This window comes from Zosterops lateralis, assembly GCF_965231275.1.
Source record: "Zosterops lateralis genome assembly, chromosome: 18".
In the NCBI taxonomy this organism is placed as follows: Eukaryota; Metazoa; Chordata; class Aves; order Passeriformes; family Zosteropidae; genus Zosterops; species Zosterops lateralis.
The window spans coordinates 2,218,414-2,241,633 of NC_139778.1; the positions used below are offsets into that span (position 1 = coordinate 2,218,414).

At 45.0% G+C, this 23,220-nt stretch overlaps 1 protein-coding gene across 2 annotated transcripts in view; it reads left to right on the top strand.

Annotated features, from left to right (window-relative positions):
* Nucleotides 1-9,944: 9,944 nt before the first annotated feature.
* TMEM94 (transmembrane protein 94) overlaps nucleotides 9,945-23,220 on the top strand; it is a 50,806-nt gene continuing 37,530 nt past the window's right edge. For both annotated transcript variants that reach the window (XM_083874667.1, XM_083874668.1), the window contains exons 1-2: nucleotides 9,945-9,987; nucleotides 17,544-17,670. In XM_083874667.1, the coding sequence (XP_083730793.1) occupies nucleotides 17,647-17,670 (24 nt within the window). In that variant the 5' untranslated portion in view covers nucleotides 9,945-9,987; nucleotides 17,544-17,646. The remainder of the gene's footprint in view (nucleotides 9,988-17,543; nucleotides 17,671-23,220) is intronic.

Here is a 23,220-nt window from a genome sequence, read left to right on the forward strand (position 1 = left end):
AGTCAATATATTAATACAATTGTTACATATTACATAAATTATCAGATGATCTTGATAGAGAAATGACTACAACTTCTCAAAATATCAGTGCTTCTCACCTTACTGTGACCTGGGGTAAGACTTCCTTTGCTCTTACCATACTGGGAGGGGTGAGAGGAAGAAAAGGCAGCAGATGCAGCCAACAGTAAATGCTCATTAGCAGCAGTGCTGCAGCTCAGGATGGAATAAAATAATTATAAATAAAAACATCCCCGTTGTGGCCAACAGGAAACAATTCTCATGTTCACTTCGACAGATATTTCAAAGAGCACACAGGGAAAGGTGGGCTTTTTACATTACTCTTAGAAACAGCACGGTTTTTAAACAAAAGAGAGCTTTCTCATTGTTCTCTTTTACTGTTTTACTGCTCTTCTGGAAAGTGATACAGGCAGGAACAGAACAACAGACAGTTTAGAAAAGCCAAAGAGAGGCAAGATAGATTCACTGGGAGATTTTGGAAAGAATCAGATCCTAAACTTCATCAGCTGTTTTAGGACAAAACAATACTGAGGGTGGTAGAAAGAAAAATGTGTGCATACATCATCTGCAAGACATGCAGAAACGCAAGTGTCAGGCTCCAGACAAAAGAATAGAAAGTAAAAACTATAAGGGCAGAACTAATTCAAAGTAGCCAAATAAGGAAGTATAACATAATAAAGGAACAAAGTAAAATATAAATTATATTATCAACATATAAACCCCAGAATATGGGAGATCACAAATGATCCCCCTGATCCACCAGCTTTAAGTGATTCAACTTCCTTCAGCACCAAACAACTCAAGATATGTTACAAAATTGAGCTACAGCACAAAGCACAGATAATTCTTATCAGATCAAAACATTTTATCAGGTAACAGAAAACTTCACGTCTGCCAGAATTTATTTACTGGCAGGTCTTTCTCTTTCTTATTTTAAACTGTCTAAAACTGCTTTAAATGTTACAAGCTTAGCTGGTATTATGAAATACTCAAAATACTGCATGACAATCAACCTAATAAGAGATGATAACAATTGAAAAGTCTTTTTGTGGCACGAATTCTCAATAGCCAAAGTTTGCACAGAAATGGACTACAAACAACACTGTGTTTGAAGATTGATTAACCATCTGTGGTCCTTCAGATTTTGTCCCTTGACCCCGGGCATTCAATATTTTTTGAAACAAAGAATTAACTTCCCTAAGCACCGTATCTGTGAATTGCTCTTGCAGTTACTAACTGTGCTACAGAATAGTTTTCACTGTAGGTTATAAAAGAGGTGTCTGAGTCAGACGTTGTGGGAGTTAACGAGGCTGCATCCTTGTCTTCTACAGATTATTTGAAACTATATTGGCAAGTCCAACCTTATCCCAACAAAACCAGCACTGGTTCTCAAGCAGGAAGTTCAGAAGAGAAGGAAAAGGCCAAGAGAAAAACGTCCCTCTCCATCACAGAAACTCCCGTTTGAAGATGACCCCAGAGGTGTTTGGATGTTCTCCTGCCTACGGGGTACTCGCAGCCTTTGAACCTTTGGAAGCGGCCTTTAAGTTACAGAACTCTTTTTGGGGAATACAAAAGATAAGCCCCAGGAAGCACGGCCGGCCAGCACTCCCCGGCCGCAGGGCGGAGAGGAAAGCAGCCCCCGCCCGGTGCTCCCTGTACGTGAGCCGGGAATCTGCCCGAGCAGATGACGCCTCTAGAGCCCAGAGCCTATTGAACCAGCCCCCACCGGCAGAGCCCGCATCCCCTCCACCCTCCGCGCCCCAGGCAGGCCCAGGCCCGGGCCCGGCAGGACACGGGGCCGGCGCCGAGGCGAGTCCTGCGGAGAGAGCGGAACGCCGCAGGGCCCAGGCCGCGGCACCGGGGGCTCAGCGCGTGCCCTCCCCGCCCCGGCACGACCCGCGGCGGGCGGCGGCCGAGGGGAGCCGGCGGCCCTCCCCAGCACGGACTCACCGCGCAGCGCTGGGCGCTCCCGCCGCCTGCCCGGCCCCGCGCGGCCCGGCCCGGCCGCCGCTCCAGCGCCGCTTCAGCCGCCGCTCGGCTCGGCCCGGCCCCCCGCCCGCCGCGCCGCCGCTCCCGCGCCAACTCTCGCGAGAGCCGCCCTGTCACAGCCCTTGGCGGGAGCGGCGCCTGCGCGTTCCCTGCCCCGTGGGGAGAGCGGGCGCGCTGTGCGCATGCGCAGTGCCGGACAGACCTGCCCCTCTCCGGTCCCGGTGTTCGCCCCGGGAGCGCGGGCTCCCCGTGGGGGCGGGCGCGGAGCGGGAGCGGGACCGGGACCGGGACCGGGACCGGAGCGGCGGCATCGGAGCAGCGCAGCACCAGGGCCGTGCCATAGACCCGAACAGAGGGTGTAGCCAGGCGGGGGTCGGGCTCTTCCAGACAACGAGCCGTAGGACAAGAGGGCAAAGTGAAAGCTGCACCGGGGAGGTTCTGGCTGTACATGAGGAAGAATTTTTCCAGCGAAATGGTCATTAACCACTGCAGGGGCTGCCCAGGAGGTGGTGGAGGCACCGTCCCTGCAGATGTTTAAGGAATGGCGTCGTAGCATCATCTGGTTGGCATCGTGATGCTGGGTCACAGGTTGGCCTCGCTGCTCTCCGAGGTCTTTTCCAACCAAATTGATTTTGTGATTCTGCTCTCGAGGCTCTATTAACACCCCGGGGAGGGGGACCTGAGTGCTGGTTTCTGGAGGAGAAACCACGCCAGCTTTGTGCAAAATATTTGCCTAATTTGTCAGTGTCTCCCCTTGTCTGTAAGACAGGGCCATCCATCTACTACACCGTGGAGCCAGCAGGAAGGAACTGATTTAGAATTCTCTGACTACCAGAGATACACCACATACACCATCAGCTGGTCCAGGCAGTGTTGGAGCAGACACCGAGGGGTGCAGAGCTGCTCACCAAGCTCAGAGCAAAGAACACACCTGGTTCTGGAGCCATCACTGGACAAGTGCCATCTCTCCCGAGCAGTGATTAAGGCACCCGAGCTGTAGGAACAAACAGTTCAATCACACATGGCAATTACAGCATCCACAGAGGCCAAAATTCAGATTGCATGGGCAACTAATATCAGGGTTTGCATGGATGACCCTCCTGACATTCTTTTAGCTTGAAAATACTCTTAATTATACTGTAAAGCAGTTGCTCAAGTAAACATCAAGCCTCAATGCTTTGGTAAAGGCATAAATAAAAAAGCTTACCTCTGGCTTTAGAGGGGAAAGGTGGTTTCTGAACAAGAGGCTTTCTAGGACTGTACTCCCACCCTGTGAAGGGATGAGTTACTAAAGGGTTACTTCTATCTGTCCCCACTCCTCCACCTCCAAAAAGACACCAAGACTGGAAGTGGCAGTCGAAGCACAGCACAACCACAGTGTTCAGACATCAACTGCAGAGCTCACAGCTGAGCTCCTGTAAATTTAGGATTATTGTGGACCAAAGTCTACAGTTTAGGCACAGGTAACTGATATTTTGCTTTATGACAGAGATGCACATTTTCAGTCTCCAATTAAACCAATTTTTTAAAAATAAACCATGACACTGTTCTCCCCAGCTGAACTCTGCTGGTGGTTATGGTTACATCCATACAAGACTGGAGTACCATCAGAATATTTACCACAACCTCAGACAATCCAGTTTACAAATCTGTTCTGCAAACATTGCCTGTTACCATTCTCCTTATAAATGCTTAAGCAGCTTGATGATGATTGGATGACATTTGTGCTTTAAACCCTTAGCAAGTTCATTTTCTCATCCTAACAACATTGTCTTGGGGGAAGATGTGAGTTCTTCCCATACTTCATTCAAAACATTGGAAAGGGTGGAGAAGAGGAGCTGTAGGAGTTGAGATGTTACAAATGTTTCAGACATTCTTTCTGAGGATGCAGAAATGATTCATTTAGAAGTGATACCAAGACTGATGAACTCAGAGCTAGATTCCAAGATCTCTCAAGTCCCCAGTACTTGTTACTAGAATAGTCCTACAGAATCTCTGGTTTCATCTATGCCCTCAAGATTGGCATTCAGAAGTTAGTAAGTTTCTGTAAGTTAAATAACATCCCAAAGAAGTTATAGGAGCTACTTTTAGCTGGACTTGAAAAGCCAGCTATGGCCAACAGCTGCCAGTTGAATGACAGCTACTTTATAGGGCTGCAGCTGCCTGGCTGTAAAAGGACAGTCCTAGAAAATCAAACAAGCAACAAATTTCAGAAATAGCAGAGATTAGAGCATTACAGAAAGATATTCCTGACTGAGGAGTTGCTGAGATGTATTTGCTTGCAAACCAATCCATGTAGAATGTTCCCCCAGTTTGCAAACAAGTTAATACTTTATAGAAACACACAACTTATTGTGCAATACTGAGCAGCTTTGCCACAACAAAAGCCAAAATCCTGACACAGCTGTGGGCAAGGGTGAAAAAGGCAACAGAGACATTGTTTTGCTAAAGGTTCAATTTTTTTTTTTTTTTTGCAGTCTAGGAATAACTTGAATTTTCTATGACAGTTGATGATGATAAAATATAGTCCAAGAATAACTCTGAGTATTTTAAGAAGGTAAGAAAAATCCTTGTGTCTGACATTTCTTTTGGATATCTTTTTAAACTTCTCAGAGCAGTCTTGGGAAATAAATGTATGAGTTTTGCTATCAATAGATCAAAGGAATATTTGTTAAAATGGCTCAAGCAGCCACTAAAGGTTTAAAATTGCTGCTTGGAATAGTCTTATTAATGCCATGTTCCTAATTCTGTTCTCCTCAGACATGAGGATCTGTCATCATCATGAACTACAATACACTATTGACAATTTAAGGAACTTTGTGTTTGTTGCAATGTTTTTTTTTTTAAAAGCATCTGGCGTAATAATTGTAATGAAATACATTTATAACATGTACCTTTCTTCCTCTGACGCATTTCCTGCTTTCACAGAATTGTAAGGAATTCTTCAGGGGCTTTTTTTTTTTTTTAAGCAAACCCCTGACTGGCTCAGCACATCTGAAGATGTTCAAAATTTCACTCTGTGATTGTGCATTGTCCTGCTGCAGTTTGTATGGGGTAACACTCTGTGTGTTGTGTGTCAGTTGTATCTCAGCAGCCTGGTGTATGAAGCAGAACACAAAGCTTGCTCCCATGGAAAATCAGACATTCTGCCACGGGGAATTTGGGATAGATGGAGACAGGCCCTGATCAATTTTCTTTCAAGCTGAGAATTTACTGCCACAAGAGTGTTCTGACAGCTGTGGGGGCTGCCTGGATAGACACCTCTGTGTTTGGATGTGCAGGGATGCAGCGGGTGCGGCGCGGGGGGAACGGCAGGAATGTCTGCACAGCATGGAGGGAATGAGGAATGCTGGGAATGGGACTGTTGGCATTTATTGCATTAATGGGACCTTCTTGCCTTTTTCTTCCTCCATCAACCCATGTTAGCCTAATGTGATAATCAAACCAGGGACATGAGCCATAAAATCCAAAACTATTCCATTTACTACATTTTTGGGTCTGTCTTGGAACAAAGTTGCTTCAAACATGAAACCAAAGAGCAGCAAATATGTCCTGCTCTAGGGAGATGCTGAACACCTGGAGAAAACCCAACACTGAGGTTCTGGTCTATAGTCAGACCACAGACTGGAACAAAACTGCAGGTACCACACACAGACAAAACTGGCAACTAATTCACTTCCTTTGTCAGCTCATATTAGAATGGACACCAAGGAGGGGAATCTACACTGCTATTACTAGAGTTTCTCTAAAACCTTAATTCAAGATTTAGGTTTCTGGTCTATAGGATTTCCTCACATACCCATATTTGGAACAATGTGTGACAGGACTAATTAGGGAATCAGACAGCAAAGCTAAGGGGAAAACCCTGTCTAAATGTGTTTTCTGTGTCTGTTCTTTAGAGAGCAGGATAATGAATGAATTGGGTGACTGTTTTGTTGTATATTGGTGAGTTGGTCTCATTTTGATTTGCAGCTTTAGGTCAGTGCTAAAGGCAACAATATCAAAAGGATAGAATAGATGTATGGTAACAAATGTGTGCATATATAAATGTATAGATATCCATATTCTGCCAACAGGGAAACAGAGGCATAGAGAGCTTGCCCAAAGCCATACAATAAACTAATGCCATTGTTCAGCAGCATTAGGAACAGAATTGGTAGTTTTTAATTTCTCAGCCAGCTGAAACCCTCCTAATGCTCTGCCCTGACTTCTCACACACACCCTGAACTGTTATCACAACTGTCTCTGTAAATCTGCCCAAGTGCAATCAATAAGTGTTGGTTCTTGTGACCCAGGCACAACAGCTGATCTGCCAGAACAGCCTCACAATTTTCCTCATTACACATCTCAAGAGCACTTGTGAAGCAGTTTAATCACCATGTGAGACAAACAGGGGCTGTTCTGACTTTTACAGACCAGGAGACAAGAAAACTCTTAGGCTCAAAACTAGCAGAAAAAGGGTCCAAACCAAAACCACCATGAGTGTCACACCCAAGCAGATTCCTTTCCATACCACCTGTGTTTCTATGGTCACAAAGAAGAAATGACAAGATTTACAAAACTGACTGTGTAGGAAAGGCTGTTTTACCTGGGACCTGCAATAGCTGTCACTGACATTAAGAAATTGAACAATAAAATCAGTTGGCTGGGGTCCCCCAGAGCTGCTTAAGCAATGAAAGAGATCTGTAAAAGAGAACCAGATTCAACTCCAGTGTGCCATCTCCCTTTCTTTAGTACAAAAGGACTTCTGCTTTCCTCCTACTCCCAATCCAGTCATCTGTCATTTTCAGGACAGCCTGGAATTGTCAGTTCAATTACCTCTCAGTTTGGAGAAAAACAAAGCAGATGCTGCTTATAATGAAAAGGCAGAATCTCCCTCTTTTGAGAAATATCTTATGTCACTTATTTTTTTATAATTAGACATTGAATTACATGCAAGTCCTTATTTACTAAGCAATACACAGGAGCTGGAAAGTAATGTAATTCAGCTAAAATGAAATATTATCTTCCCTTCAGTTTTGGTAAAGGTGGTGGTCAACTCAACTACTCCTTTTAATTTTTAAGACTCAGACAGCTTTTGTATCAATCTTCCCCTTTCAATTCCTTTTTCCACTACACACATTATAATTATAGTAATTCCTTAGCATCTGTCATGAAATATGCAAAGGGATGGGGGAATAAGACAAACAGCAACTGCTTGTTCTAAACAATACAAATTTTTCTCACTGATTTAATTACATTTAAAATATTTTGCACTACCGTTTAGAAACTCTACTTGTCAAATACTGATTAAAATACAACTTCAACACTTTGTCAGAGAGCTTAACTAAAAAAGAAAAAAAAAAAAACAGTAAAGAAAGGTTTGGGGTTGGAGGTTTTTTGGGTTTTTTTTGTATACAATACCTGGTTTAAAGTGGTCCTACTGAAATTCTCATGTCTGCTCCACCCGCAGCAGCCACGCTGGTGAGGAGTGACTGAAAGGGACACACAGGGAGGTCAAATAGTTCCTGGATCTGCCGGGCCCCGCGGGCTGTTCCCGGCGGAAGCTCACGGCAAACCCAGCCCGGGCTCTGCCCGTCTGTTGTGCCCCGGGGGGAGCCGGCAGATCCCTGCGCCGAGACACGGGGACATGAAATGAACCCTCTGCAGACAACCCACACCTAGGTTTGGATTGTTTCCTTTCTGTAAGCTCACTTCCCACCACAATTATCTAGGAGAACTTTACACAGTGTAACAACTCCAAGAAATATAAAGATGTGGAGGAAAAAAGCACTCCAGGAGTAGCTTTGATAGCTATTTAGAAGCAAGTATGGGAAGTGATCTTAGTTTGCAGATTAGAATTGACTGCTTTGTGGTTTTCTCCATACCAAAATATCACATTGCTATAAACATCCACAACTAACATTACCTTGTTTACCATTCATTCACAATTCTGCAATATTAAAAAGTAGAGAGGATGATGACTTGAGCACTGAGCTGCAGACCAGCAAAGTTCTCAGGTCCAAAAATCACACCAGCTTCGTGCCTCTTGAGTGTCCCACAGCATTTGCCTCAAGTTTCCCTTTGTCACCCAGTCCTAAAATACCTGGGAAATGTGTTCTCTGGATTCCTGTCCTGTTTCTGACTCTGCACAACACTGCAGATTCAAGGGTGTTTCTGGGCCTCCCCTGTAATGATGTATTTTGATGTTTTCCATTTATTCTCAACAAGCACGAGGTCCCTGAGGGGAGCAGTTAGATCAGGTTTACCACAGAGGAAGTAAAGGCACCAAAGGTTGAAGGTGCAGCCTGCCAGCTCCTGTCAGTGCACATTTCACTGACAGAAATTCCATACACAGTGAACTCGTGAGAGAAAACAGGGTTTATTAGGGGCTTGTTTAAGATCCACAGAGAATCTGTGTCAGAGGCAAAATAACCCAGATTCCAGATCTCTGTTCAAGATACATCTTTACTCTGACCTTTTATTGAAAACCTTCGACTCAATAAGTAGATTTTGTTGGGTTAGAACAATCTAAAGAGGAACTGATGAGATGCTTGTGCAGCACTAAGCACAACTCATGATTTTGTGTCATTGCAATTGAAGTAGGACATTTATCTCCTTTCCCCTCCTTGTACCATCTCTAAATTACACCATAAATTCCCCATATCTGCCATTTTTGTTTCCTTCTCAGTCACCAAAAACACTTTCAGCATCACTCTGGTGTTGTGGGAGGGTTTGTTAACTGATTCTAGGGAATTCTTCTGAGTAACGAGCTAAAAAAATCCAGGAATTCTGTGGCCTTGATTCTCCTCACTAAAATTTAAATTGTATTTAAAAGAGCTGAAATTACACCTGTAGAATCCTGCACTCTGTGTGTCCAGACACTGTCACAGTAAACCATCTCAAAGGAGTATGGAGAACGCTCCCAAAATGCTACATTCTTATCCCAAACTGCTTCTGCAGGGAAAACAATGCTCAGCTTAAGCTCTTTGTACAAAATTGCAAACAACTGCACCAGGCTTTGGCATTTGTAGTTTAGCAAGCCAGTCAAGATGACTTTTGTAACAAAATATCACACATGGGAACTGCCACATCGCAACTCCAGATAATACGAGCTCTGCAACGAATTACAGGAATAGGAAAAACAGTTAAAACTGACGGACAAGCATTTTCAATTTACCCAATTTACCACGAATTCAGAAGTCAAGCCTCAAATGTCTGCAGGCAGAGGCACAGCACTGAGGCATCTCTGTCTCACACCTCTGACTTCCTTTCCAGATTCTGCAGAGGGTTAGATTTCATGTAAAGATTACCACCTGGGTAGGTCTGTGTGCCCGTCCCTGCCGTGGTTTCCTGTGCACCCGGCGCCCCGCGCCTGCCTTCGCCTCTCGGCTCCCCAGACCGCCGGTCTGCTGGTTCTCTACGGCAAACTGGCTTTTCAGAGGGAGATCTGCAGGTGTCACCCTCCTCTAGCAGGTGTCACCTCCTCCTGCGGCGGCACAGCCCCGTGAAAGGGACTCACGTTCTCTCTCAGCCCCTTCCCTGGGGCACCCACCCCGGCCTGCCATTGACAGGGCACGGAGCCCCGGGCCCCGGACCACTCTGGGGCCCTCCCCATGCTCTCCCCCGTTCCCTTCACCCCAGAGTCACTCCACAGCCCATCACCACCGTCCCCACGACATCTCTCCAGCAGCCTTGGGGCGACCCTTGCCCCGGGTCTCGGCTCCGCTTGCCGCCCCCTCAGCGCCGCCGCCCCCTCCCCTCAGACCGGTCCCGACCCGCCGCCAGGGCGGGCGCCTGGCTTCGCGCGCCCCCGGGCCCAGCCAATCAGCGCGCGGCATGCGGGCGGCCGCGCGGGCTCGCACCAACCAGGCGGCGGCTTCTTGTGCCGGCCCCGAAGCGGCCGCGCGGGCCCGCGGCGTCCCGCCTGCCAGTGACCGAGATGGCGGCCCCGGCGGCGCGGCGGGCGAGCGGCCCCGCCGGCAGCGCCCGGCACGGCGGGTGAGTACGGGCCGCGCGGCGGGGCAGGGCCGGGCGGCGGCCCGCCGGGGAGCGCGGCCGGGGGTCTCCACCTCGGCTGGGGGCTGCCCGCCGCGAGAGGGGAGGCCCGAGGCAGAGCAGAACCCGCGGCAGTCCCGCAGCCCTGCGGCCCTACTGCCCGCAGCTCGCCGGGGCATTGCCCAGCGGCACAGGAGGGAGAGGAAATTAGAAAAGGACACACAAAAGGCGGTGCAAACACGTGTTGGCGGGGCAGGCTCCGGCTCCGGCTGGCAGCCCCACAGAGCATCCATCCCCCGGGCCAGGCCAGGGCAGCCCACCGGCCCCGGGTGCGCTCGGGGTGGCCGCAGTTTCATTCTCCGGGTAAAGGTTTAGTGTCTGATACCGAATTCTGGCCTTTAGAAGGTTTTTCAGACTCCTTCCAGCCGGGAGAAGCAGCCTTCACTCAGCCGATTCTTTCATATTGCTTCACTCCTGTGCCTACTTCATCAAAGCGCTCTGATCAGCACAAGTTCTTGGCACACTTGGTTTTGTCCCAGACTTCCACCTGTTCTATTTTCAAAAGCTGTGATCCATACAGCTCTTTCTATTTGTCCGTTTGGGAGCTTTCCTCTGTCAGGATAACAGAGGCTGTTATTGATAAGGAAAAGCCTAATAAATCCCCTTTAAAAATGCCATTACATAAAGCACGAGAAGTTTATCTTAGATGATGCTATCTACTCAGAAGATAGAGAGGAAAGAAAAACCCATAGACAGGAGGAGAGAGTGTTTTAGTTACACATTTAACCCTGAGTTTTCACAGGAAATCTTGTGCCACGGAGTTTTCTTAAGTTAGGCTTACCAGTCTTAAAAGTTACCAAGAAAATAGTAGAGAACAAAAGCATCTTCCTGAGGCAGCTACCAAGGTGTAGATATTTTCATTTTTTCTCAGGAAAGGAAGCTACTAAGGACTGCTTCTTTAAAATCCCATCATTTCCCCCAGCAATTGTAGAATAAACTTCCTAGATGAACACAGCTCACACACAATGGAATAGTAGCACATGAGCTCTATGAAACACTTTAAGTTGCTTAGAAATGCAGGTTTCTATGTAAACAAACTGTTACTCAGCAGCTGCTGTGCTGCATTTATCTACAGGGCTTGCTCAGATAGAGTAAAATTTGAATACCCTACCAAGCAAACTAAATTTATTTCCCAAGAAGCCTGCCTAATATAGGCATACATAGAAATAGCTACGTGGTGCTGGTTTTGTGAAAGATATGTTTTGTTCTTTAGAGAAGTAGTTTGTGTTTCCTATCTTTTACTCAAGCTTATTGAAAAAAACTTATATAATATTCTTCTTAACCATGACCTTTTAAACAAACACCTTGCCAACATGTTTTGTCTGATGAGAGGATTAAGATATTAGAGCTTCTAGCCTCGGTCACCAAATAAATCAATATTGGTGCTGCAGGTGGAAGCAAGAAAACAAACCTTTGTCCTCTAATCTTCGCATTACAGCTCTGTTCGCGTCTTGATCTGTTAGAGCCCTACCCAAATTAGGCCCTGGAAGGCACAGCCCTCACTCTGACCATCCTGCTCCAGGCAGAGACACAACCCTGGGAAGGTGGTGTGGGTTGGGAGGGTTTATGTCCCACTGGCCCTGAGCAGAGCCAGGGGCCACCGGGGATTGAGTCCTTGGATTGGGTTGGCCAAAGAGAGTGACCTGCTTGGGCAGCACTGTCCTGCACTTAGGCCTGTGGGACAGGGTTTGCTTTGGATTGGTTGGGTTCACATCTGTGATAATGTGTGTGTTTGAGCACTAAATAATGCACTTTGGATCTCTGGAGTGCTCGTGAGTGAAGACTGTGGGGAGATTCTTCAGGAGCTGCAGGGAGCTCCTGTTTTCCTTTCACTGCCCTGTTTCTAGACATGGCTCATCCTACATGTGTTCATCATAAAACTTTCCTGGGGCTTGTGAGAACAGGAAAATACACAATGTGTGAACTGCCTTTGCTGGGAAAGGGCTGTGCTGTGCTTGGAATGGGTGTTTGAGCTTAGTCTGAATGACCCTCAGATGCTGAGTCTGCTTTGGGGAACTCAGAGAACACCTTCCCATTGGCACAGTGTTTATCAGATATCTCCAAATGGCAAACACTGGTGTAAGAATGTTTTTTACCAGATTTACTATAAAATATGAATACAACACCTTTATTTATACTCTAGAATTAGGAGGAAAAGCTGCACTTTTGTCTCCGAGTCTGTGTATATCAGCAAAAATTGATTTGTTAAAAGGTCCTATAAAAGCACAAGCCTTTTAAATTTTATTTTGGGCCATTTTCTTTCTGTGGCTTTCTAACATTTCAGTATTATTTCTTTTTAAATTGAGGTAGTTATACAATCCTGGTTACCATAATAACCAGTATCATGATGATGAATGACAGCTGTCACTATTGCTGTAAAAATTTCTGTTCAAGACATTGTGCCACAACATCTTGTCTCTCTGCAGAAGCTGGAGGTGTCTTTCCACCTTTCAGAATTATGCCTTTTATTACATTTTTCTCTTTGATCCAGACTCTCTGTATGCTGTGTCTTTCTGTGGCATGCACTACCTGAAGCAGAAAATGTAAAGCAATCCTTTAATTCCCAAACACTTTTTTCTTTTTAACCAAGTAAGGAAAAGTGAACACAGCAAATACTTTTCAGATTACAATACCTTAACTTGAAACAATATCAGCCCTTGTGGAAACAGTAGGGTAGACTAAACTAGTTTTATAATTCTTTTGATCATATTTCTTTTGATAATTGCTTCTCAGCTCACCAAAATAAAATTAAAACAAAAATAAAGTGTTCTTTCACTTGTGGAACATCTTGTTTTATCAATCTTAATCTCATAAGTAAGCCAAAGGTCGCACTCTTACAAGTGTGCCAGAGCAATTCCCTACTCCCCTTCTCCCTCTTTGTTGCTCAGGTTTCATTTTGAGTAATGACTCTCTTTTGAAACAGCCCAGTGTGCAAGTCCTGAATGTGCTGGAGAAAGTAGGAGAGGGTCAGATATTTTTTATTGGAAAACTCTCAGCAAGTAAGGTTTAAACAAAAAGTAATTTCACCTCCAAGAGGCACAGTTGTCAATGGATGACAAACTCTGAAGTTCATTTCAAGTTTAATCCTGTTTGTGATTCAGTGCAGAACAGGCCTCTCTCTGAGTCCTGTCATTTGGGAAGGGAAGCAGAGACTGTGTAAAATCAGCTCCTGATTCTTCACAGCCAGGCTCAAATGAGATACTTGAGTGCTACTGAGTTGATAATACTTAGCACATATACAACACTATTTCAGAGGATCTCACTTTACAGATACTAATAAATTTACTTCGCAGTCTCCCTCTGAAGCAGATATGCATATTCCTACCTGCAGTCTGGGGTTACTGAGGCAGAGAATGTTTAGCTGGCCCAAATTCTGACAAGTCTTTTTTCACAGGCAGACACTGAAGCCAAGAAGTGTGTCTGCCAGCTCCCTTGCTGTAATTATTCCGTGCTCTCAGTGGGTCTCAGAGCAATTGACAGTATCACTTGAAGCACCTTTGGAAGGCCATATATCAGCAAATGTGCCCATGTTGCAAATTATCAGGCAGACATCAGCTCCTCATGAGTAGGAAGACCGTATGGTTCTGCTGATATCAAAACAATCAGCTCAAATCAAAGCCATTTTCTCCAAGGCAGCTGCTTTTTTTGGTTATCTGTTCCCCCGGGTTTCTATTCTCGGTGACAGATCAGGCTTCTGTTCTTGAGGAATTCACTTCTGGCAGCAAGAAATGTTCACACTCCCCATCATTTTTCATAGACTAATCTGTGTTGGGAATTTTCAGTAAATAGCATGAAAGCATCAGTGGTTGAACACTTTAGAGAAAATAGTATCATTAGTTTGATTTATTTTTCTCCCTAAAGACAGCAGCTTCTGAAACACATTTTTCTTTCCAACTGTCTATAGGTTCTATAATTACCTGATATTTCTTTTTGCTAGTAGTTTTGTAGGTAATGTATCATGCTGTATAGTTTTTTATTAAAATTCAACACTGCTATCTCATCCTTGGATTTCAAAGAAAGTCTGAGCCATGGTATTTTTACCTATATAAATACACTGGCTGCATAAGACATTGTTATTGAAGAGATGATTTGGTAGAGAAAAGAGTGAATGAACCCTTGCAGAGTTCTGCTGTCCAGAGGGATGTTTTAAACACTTGTTGATAGTCAGATTGATCTACAAGACTTGCTCTTTGCTCAGGCCACATCCAAACTGAAACAAATTGTGGGGGGATGTGGATGTATTTTACTATTTGAAAAGGATATCAGACACACATGGCTAACCCAGGAATGGAACTCACTCAGTTGTGTAAAATAGAGATAGTCTAAGGTGAGTTGCAGACCTCTCCCCACAGCTCTGGGATAACCATTTGCAGGGTTTGTCATACAGGACCTCCAGACAGTTGGCTTGCTGTTAACATTAGATTATTTGGTGAACCCTCTCCTGGGTTTCACTATTGCCCAATGATCTGGAAATATTTTTCAGACTGAATGCAACATGATGACACTTGAACACCACATCCAGCCTATTTCCAAGTTTCACAAACTGCTCTAGGCTTGAAAATGCTGAGGAAACGGAGTGTTCTGGAGAAGTGGAAGGGGTAAACTGGCTGCACTGGGAGCATGTGGTGTCTGATTAGAGCAGCCATAGCTTCAGGCATCTCTGTCTGTGGCTGAATATTTGACACCCTCAACATGTCCCAGCAAAGCAGTCCCACTTCATTTCTGTCCTGCAGAGTGGAACATGTCGACGTGACTAATTGCCTGGGCAGACAGAAGAGAGATAAGAACAGGGAGGGCAGAAGGAAGCTGATATTCCACTGTGGAATAGCAATGCACTAGGATGGGTCCAGAGTGTGGAGAGTCCCTGCATCAGGGTAGGGATGGAGCTGGGAATTGCAGGAGTCCCTGAAACAGGAGTCTGGGAGGGAGCACTCAAGGACCTTGCAGGGTCAGGAGTGAGTGGATGCACAACTCCCCAGATTTGCAGGCTGCCTCCAGTATGTATTAAATTGCTGTAGCCTTGGTGTGTGAAGGTATTTCCCAAGTGTTTGGAAGACCTCTGTAATGCATGTGAGGTGTTTAGTTGGAATGACAAAATTCTTGTGGTTTTGTTTTGATAGATTCTGCATTTAAAAGAAAATATGCAAATCACGTATTTTCTGTTTCCAGTGCCAGTCCAGGTGCAGGAATTGAGCAAGGTTGGTTTCTCATCCTAGCCTGCCTTTGCTGTTGGCTTCAATTACCCCAATTAAGATATCCTAGCCTATCTGGAGTTAGCTGTGTTTGGAATTTTTGGTTCTAAATTAAAACCCTTTTAAAACATTGGAAAATTAAATATTCTCCTTGTTCTGTGTATCCAGATTGGCACAGGAAAGACTTACCTTCTTGCTTTCTCCGTGTGAAATATCTACAGTCTACCACTGCTGGTACCTTAAATTAGGGATGTGAGAAAAACTGCTTCTGGGCTGGTCAGTGTGTTCAAATTTTGGAAAAGCCCTGAACATGTACAATGATGAAGCAGTGCTTTGTGCACCACCTATTATTTTCACAAGCTCTTATGTTGTCCGTTATAACAACTTTTGAATTTCTCTAGACAGGGAATATTCACTCTTTCCAAGCAACACCCTTGGTGTGTTTCCTGCTTCCTGGCACTGAAGGACTCCAGGGTGGTGTTCCCAAGCATGCAGATGATATGCTGTGAACTTTAGGGAATGGCATGTTTTGCATTCAGTATCACATTTCAGTTTGCTGCCAGAAGCAGAATGTCCCTGAGGACAGTGCAGAAATCCTGCCTCCTGCCCGGCTCAGCCCCCTGCTGTCCAGCCATGGCCACCCACCCCTGCTGGATGCTTTTGAAATCCAGATCCAGAGAGAAATTCAGGCTCTTAGTTTTGTTTGAACAAGTGAGAGCATGGTGCATAAGGCTTTCAGTAGATCAGCTAATCTTATCTTGGAGTGGACTAAAAAGAAGGATCGTGGATTTATCTTAGTCCTTTTATTGTTAGTGACCATTTTCTCCTTAAAATCGTCTTGCCTTCCCTTATACTGAAGTCACTCTCAAATTAAAGGCAAGATACTAAGGCTCTAAACTGCTGTGTGCAAACACACAAAAGTACTTTTTCCTCCTTTTCACTCCCAGGTCTTTGCTGGGAGCTCTTTGTCAGCTTCACTCCAGTAACTTTGTCTGATCTTCTCTTTGCAGTTGCTAATTGGCCTGGCAGGGGTATGAAGTAACTGAAAATAACTTTATTCCCTCATTGTGTGCACATTGAAAGGGTCACAGAACAGAAGAGTAGGGCAGAGTTCAGAGTGGTGGCTCATGCCAACCAACCTAAGCAGCCAAAAAATGGCCCTTGCAGGTGCTGGTTGTGCTTCTGCAGGCAGGTTTTGGTAACCAGCACTCTGAATTTTGAATGTCTGCTCCTTCCCCCCCAGAATTCTGGTGCAGGATTGCCTGCAGGAGAGGAAATACTGAAATCTAACTGCAGAGTGGGATAAAGTGACTTTCTGAGTGAGTTTTGGATGCCTTTTGTTTTCCTTGAAGTTATGCAGCATTGTCAGAGCTGTGCTGCAGGTGACTGCCACACAGGTGGGATCTCCAGAATCCTTCTCTGAAGAAGGCAGTGTTGTATAAACCAAGGTAGTAAATCCCAGCTGGCAAAGGCCAGTCCCATTGTATCTAGGAGGTGTGTGGGTGGTTTGGGTTGATTTTCATATCTAGCTGCTTCCTTGTTTATTTGGACTTAGGAGAAGGATATCTCCAAGCCCTGAGCTTCTGTGTGATATTAAAAAATAGAATCAGGAATTTTTAACTAACAGAAAGACTTTCCCAAGACAATCATAGCATAATCTTATAGTATGGTGTTTATATGTAAGAGGGTCCTCTGGAGCAATGTACACAGAATATGAGTTCCAGAGCTGCTTCCTACCTCAGTTCTGTTAGAGTCCCATTTCTGCTGAAAAGAGAAAATGTGTAGATTCATGGTCATCTGGAAATGTTTTTGGGAGTTGTGGTGATCAGCTCCCTGCTCAGCCCAGCAAGCACAGCCTTGTCAGAGACTGGATGTGATGTTCAGCAAATGGGAGAATCATTATTGTTGGCTCCATCAGAGATTAGCTGGACAAAGCTCCTGGTAGATAAGAGTAATGAGACAAATAGCCAAGGGTGACAGCTTGCTCCAACACCTGGTGGAATCCAGGCTTTGCCAGCCTTTTTTTGGAGGCTTGCCCAAAAGCCTGTCAGGACTACAATCATACTCTTATTCTGCATTGCAGGGAACTTAATTCATCTCTTCATGCCAGATGCACTTTGAGGAGAGTTAAGCTAACTTGGCTTCTCAGTTACAGGGTAGGTTGATGCACTATTAGAAGGACTTCCATCTCCCTATTTCTCCTTTTAAAGACCAATCCTGTAATTTGAATTTTGTGAATTTCACCACTTTCTTGTTCTAAAGGAAGCAATGTGGGAGACTTGATTGCTTTCCCTTCTGTTTCTACAGATGGTGATGTGGTAAATGTAGCCAAGCTCTCCTCCACCTAGGAGACATTCTCCCCTGAGGAGCAGTCCCCTTTTGCTGGACATGCTTACAGAACTGCACAGCCATGGACCTCAAGGAGAAGTGTCAGGTACGTTTGCTGATAACAGTCACACCCAGATTAAGTGTTGGGTCCTTTTAAATGTCTTTATTATTTTAGGTGGCATTATTGTGTAGTGGTATAATCCATGGTTAGTATCGAAGTTAAGAGTTGTGTCACCTTCACATCCCTGTGTCAGCAGGGAAATCCTTTGCAGGGTGGGACTGAGGAACCACAGTGGAACAGCACAGGTGGGGTGTCCTCTGTCACACCTGCAGAGTCTCTCTTTTGAGCTCTAAGCTGAGGCTCTGTTCCCATGGACACTCAGCTCAGCTTTACTTGAAAGGCTGAATTCACAGAAAGCTTTTTAAAATAAACCAGGGCAATGAAATAATCTGAGTCCAATTTGTCTGATGGTAACTTGGGGTCTCAGCCAGCTCTGGTGAGAGAACACTCTGCTTTTTTCTCTGGAGTCCCTTTCCCCACCACACCATGAGCTCTTGTCTGTTGGCTGTCTCTGTTTTCTCTGTGCATCCCTTCCTTGCTATTTTGTTTGGAGCAGCAAGAAATGCTTTTGTTCACTAGTGCAAAGTACCTTTTAGGGGCTCACCTAGACTAAAAGATACCACAGCAGTGTAAGTGACTTTTAAAGGTTACCCTCAGCTGTGGCAATTGCCTACTCAGCTGCTTCTTTGCTGTGTTTCTGGTCTGAGCAGTGCTAGACCAGGAAGGCCTGGGCTCACTCCTGCCCAAACCTCTTGGTTTCAGAGTGCTCAGAGGACGTGTTTGACCTATGTTGTTTTATATCAAATTGCTTTATTACAGTGGAGTTAACATTCCAGTGAGGATAATTATCTATGTGTTCTCTTATTAATGACATCATGGGCTAATCTGGTATTGATCATTTTAGGGGATGGTGCAGTTACCACTGTGTGGAGGGGTGTGTTCTGTGTAGGGTCTGAGAGCACCAAGAGCAGGGCAGAGCAGGGACATTTTCACTGTAGGTCACTATCTTTGGCTCACCTTTCTCATGTGACATTCTCCACTGTACAGGGCAAGAAGATCATATCAAATTGCTGGACAGGCAGCAGCATGGACAGTATTGTAATAGACCTTTAAAAGGCCTATTAGGAAAGTGTCCTGACAAGGAGGTTACAGGGGGAATCATGGTGTTCTCAAAACCTCTTCTCCTGGCTTCTTGAATTTTTTTCTCCCTCCTTTCTGAATGGGAATAAAAAATGAAGGCAAGAGATCACCACAATGTTTTAAATAGGAATTAAAAAAATACCCCCACAGATACATAAACCTGCATTTTACAACTTATTTTGTTTGGATTCTGAGTAAAGACCATGATTTTATTCTTGTTAGCATCTCCAAGCAGGGGGCTTGGAACTAGGTGAACTTTAACATCCCATTCAATCCAAACAATTTTGTAATTATTATTTGGTGCTAAGGAATTTGCTCTTTTTTTTTTTTTTTTTTTTTTTTTTTTTTTTTTTTTTTTTTAATTAATACTGCAGATCCTTGTTCCACCCTATTTAAGGTGGAATCCATCTTCCTTCCCAAAGTGAAGAACTTGGACACATATACACTGATAAGGGAACAAATTAACCTTCATTGTAACCTCAGCAGTAAATTCAATGTGCCAGGCTTATTTTAAAATGCTAAAAATAAAATGAACCCATGTGAAAACATCAGTCCCAAATCTGGTTGAAAGAAATCTCTTCAAAATACATGTGTGATGGAGAGTTTAGCACTCCTGGAGCAGGGGACATGCTCAGAGCACTGCTGCAGCACAGACATCTGTCACTCAGATGAGAGACTTGTCCTCTGGCTCCAGTTGGCTAATAAGTTCCCTTGTCAGGAATGGCTGAAGATCAGAGTTTGTCAGGTGTAATGCAGGCTGCCTTCCAGTTTTTGCCAGAAGTCAGACACCACAGAGAGAGGCAGAGAGTATTTTAGGAGCGGAGCCAAAATGTTCTTAAATTAAATGTGCTGATATCTTGTTCTTTCCCCTCCTCCTCTGACTTCTTAATTTTCTGTGCATTTCTGAAGTGAATTTAATCCTTGTGAAAGGTGCCAGAATCTCTGCCCCAAGAGCACTCAGCACACACCCAGAGAGCAGCTCTGATTGCCACAGGACAGTGTGAGGCTCCTGAGTTTGTGTTGCACCAGACGGAGGCTGGATTTGCAGCCACACAACTAACAAAAATTATTGACATCATCCATTCTACAGTTACCCATAACAACTGAGCTGTATTGTCCCTGTGTAATTGCTGCAGCCTGGATACAGCACTGTGCCTCCTGGCCAGAGCCTGGAAATGTGTTCAGGGAGCCTGTGCTGTGCTCCACGTCGCTCCAGCTCCTGCACTGTTGGTCCTTGTTCCAGGTTGCCTAACAAGAGCTACAGTCCTACCTTTGGACTGAAAAGTAGCCCAAGTCCTTTGCCACTTCTCATCCTGCCAGTGACTGTGTCTCTGTTTTTATTCCCTGCTGTTCTCTAAAAGCTCAGTTCTTCTTCCAAGGGCTTTTTCACAAACTGATCCTTTTTCCACAGGCGTCTCTCATTTATGCTGCAGATTTTTGATAGGTCAGTCTCTTCCTTTATACTCAGCCTTGTATTTAATGTCCCAATTTTATCTTCAGATCCCAAGTTTTTGTCTTCTGCTCTTTCATTCTATTATTTAATACACAAGTATCACAATGCACAACGTATCCAGATGCAATTTCTGATACCAGTTGATATCAGAGGGAAGCTACAGATTACTACCCTACACAAAACACTTTAGAGCAAGATCTCTCAGCAGTGGTGTAAACAAGAAGAAGCAATTTGATCCAATCCCTTTTGTGTCCATGACCAAAGCTGGAGGTTTTGAGGTTGCATGAAGCAATTGCCTGCATGAAACACAAGGATTGTTCCTGGTATTGCACAAGCAAGTTGTTTTATTCACTTTCATTCAAGTCTCCAAGAGGTACAAAGCCATGGGAAACAGATCAGCAAACACTGTAATAAAGGTTCTACAAGTATGTTGTATGGGGGTTTATCCACTCGTACCAGTCTTGTTGTTGATTTTTTTCTTTTTTCTCTCCTTTTTTCTTTGTGTTGAAAGGAGTAAATGAGTAGTTTCTTAGCAAGTAGGAAAGAAAAATTGTGCCATTAGGACATTTTCTTGTTCTCTGCAGTTTAAAATTGTTGTCTAGGAAACAAGATGCCCAACAGAAGGATAAAAGATGTTTTCCCTCTTTCTCTCTTCTGCTTTCTCCTGAAGTTACATTAAATAAATACAGTGTCTGCTTCCCTTCAGCTTTGGCTCTGGGAACCAACACATGAGATTACACACTGATATGAACCTCAGTGCCAACACACAGGTGTTGGGTTTATTGTGAATATTGAGGCCACTTAATCGCTGCCCTTCTGGTTTAAAACACAGAATATGAGGCATTTGAACCTCAGAAAAGGAGAGAAAAGGAAGTGAAGAGTTTGTCCAGGCAGGGTAGGTGAGTCCTGACACCTGTACATGGTCTTGAGAGCTGCACAATATGCTAAGGCTGGAAGCCTTGGCAGTGCCTGTCCTGTCTGGTACCAGGCAGTTGTAATCCTTGGCAGACTATTGAGGTGGTGCTTGGCTGGGCCAGTTCTTTACCCCTTTCTGTGTGGAATGAAAGCAGTTGCTTTAGTGATTGCTCTGCAGAACTAGGAAGCCCCAGACAGAATTAGGACAGCACTGAAGTAGGAGCTAAATAAAAACCCACTTATAGAGGTGTATCCCTCCAACAGTGTGAAGGAAATATTCCTGAAAAAAATGACAATGAGAGAGAAAGCTCATTCCTTCTTCACCTTTTTATCCTCTTGTTGTTGTTGTTCTACCCAGCCCTTCTCTGTCCACAGTTATTTTTTGCCTCCTGTGTGCCATGCCCGGGTAAATGTGGAGCTCCAGGCATGGCTATGGTGAATTTATGTGCACCTTTTATTTCAGATTGTGTGGTTCAGGATGAATATGGGATGCCAAGAGAGGCTTTTGCTGCAACCTTTATCAACAGGAGAAGAGGGAGGGTGCACTTTAGACAGGACCTGTAAACATCTCTACTTGTTTAAATAGCAAATACTTATATTTTTGAATTGAGCTTGAATCCAAATCTGTGGAGTCATCTGTGGGGCAGTTAGTATTCCAGGGTCTCCTGGTCTAAATTTAGTCTTTTTCCATGCCCACTGTGGTGTTCCTTCCCCTGTAGTATATTTTATAGCACTTTGTCCTACCTAATTTGCCATCTGCTTTTGCACAGACCCCTGTCTGTCAGCATCATCCCTTCCTGTGCATGCATATGCAGCTCTGCAGGCAGTGAGCCCAGGGATCCTCACTGTGTCGACTCCATCTGATGAATGAGCCATTCTCACAGACATCTGGTGCTATCCTGGGCAAACTTTCTTCCCTCTCTGCTTTTTTTCTCCCCCTCTTTCCATCCCTCATCCTCCCTTGTCCCCCACCCCCATCCGCCGCCTCCTTGCTGGATCTGCAGCGTGACTGGAAGCAGGCTGAATTAATCAGCACACTGGTGCTTCACTCTGCTGCTTCTGTCTCACTCTCTGCAGCGCTGGGCTCTGCACACTCTTGCTCCCTCTCCCTCTTTGCTCTCTCATTTTTGGAGAGCAGCAGCAGTGCAAGTTACTGGGGAAGTGGTGCAGGAATTTAGCCCAGATGCTCTTCAAACAGGCCGATCTCTGGATCCCCCACCAAGGCAAATGTCACAAAGTAAGTTCCTCTCCCTTAACATTTAATTTCAAAATGGCTTTCCCTGTCTCTCTCCCCAGTCTGCGTCCTGCCTGATGTGATGGGGCATGAAGAGCTTTGAGGTTTTGGGGGAAGGAGGTTATGGCAGGACATGAAACAGAGAGTGATGATTTTAGCTAGGGAATAGCTTGTTTTTGGTGGTGACAGGGGAAAAGAAACTGTTTTAAACTGCAGTTTTAACCCCAGGACCAACAGAAAGATCCACACAGGATTTTAGCTGCTGACTCCTGCTTTGCTGCCCCTCTGCCTTGTGGCTTAAATTTGTCTGTTGCTTCTATAGGCTTTGATCTGTAACTGTTGAACCTCTTTATCCCTGTGGGATCCATCTGGCAGTGCACCTGCCAGGCTGGATCATCATTTTAGTCCCCAAAGTCTTCAGCTGAAGGAACGGGCATGTGAGGGAAGCTATCAAGGGGATGAAAGATGTGCTGAAGTTCTGTGGATTTCTGAGCATTGCTGGCCTCTGGGAGGGGATTAGCATTCCCTGGAGGGAGCTCTGCACTGGCATAAAGCACTGCTGCGTGTTGAAGCCGGGATAAATACAGACCCCTAACTGCTCTCTGAACTTGGAGGAGTATTGCAACTGGCTAAATTACAGTAATTAAAGCTTAATAATTGTGTAGTGCTTCAAAGTGCTGCATAAACCCTGTCTCATCCTGCCAGCAGCCTGGTGGGACAGGTAACTGTGGTTGGGGATTTGCTGCTCTAAGTAGGACTGAAGGGACAGACAGAATGTACTATTCCAAATTGGGCTGTTTCCTGGGGAGCAGCTGCCTCTCTTTCTCTGTTGCTGGGCTGCTGCTGGGGAGAA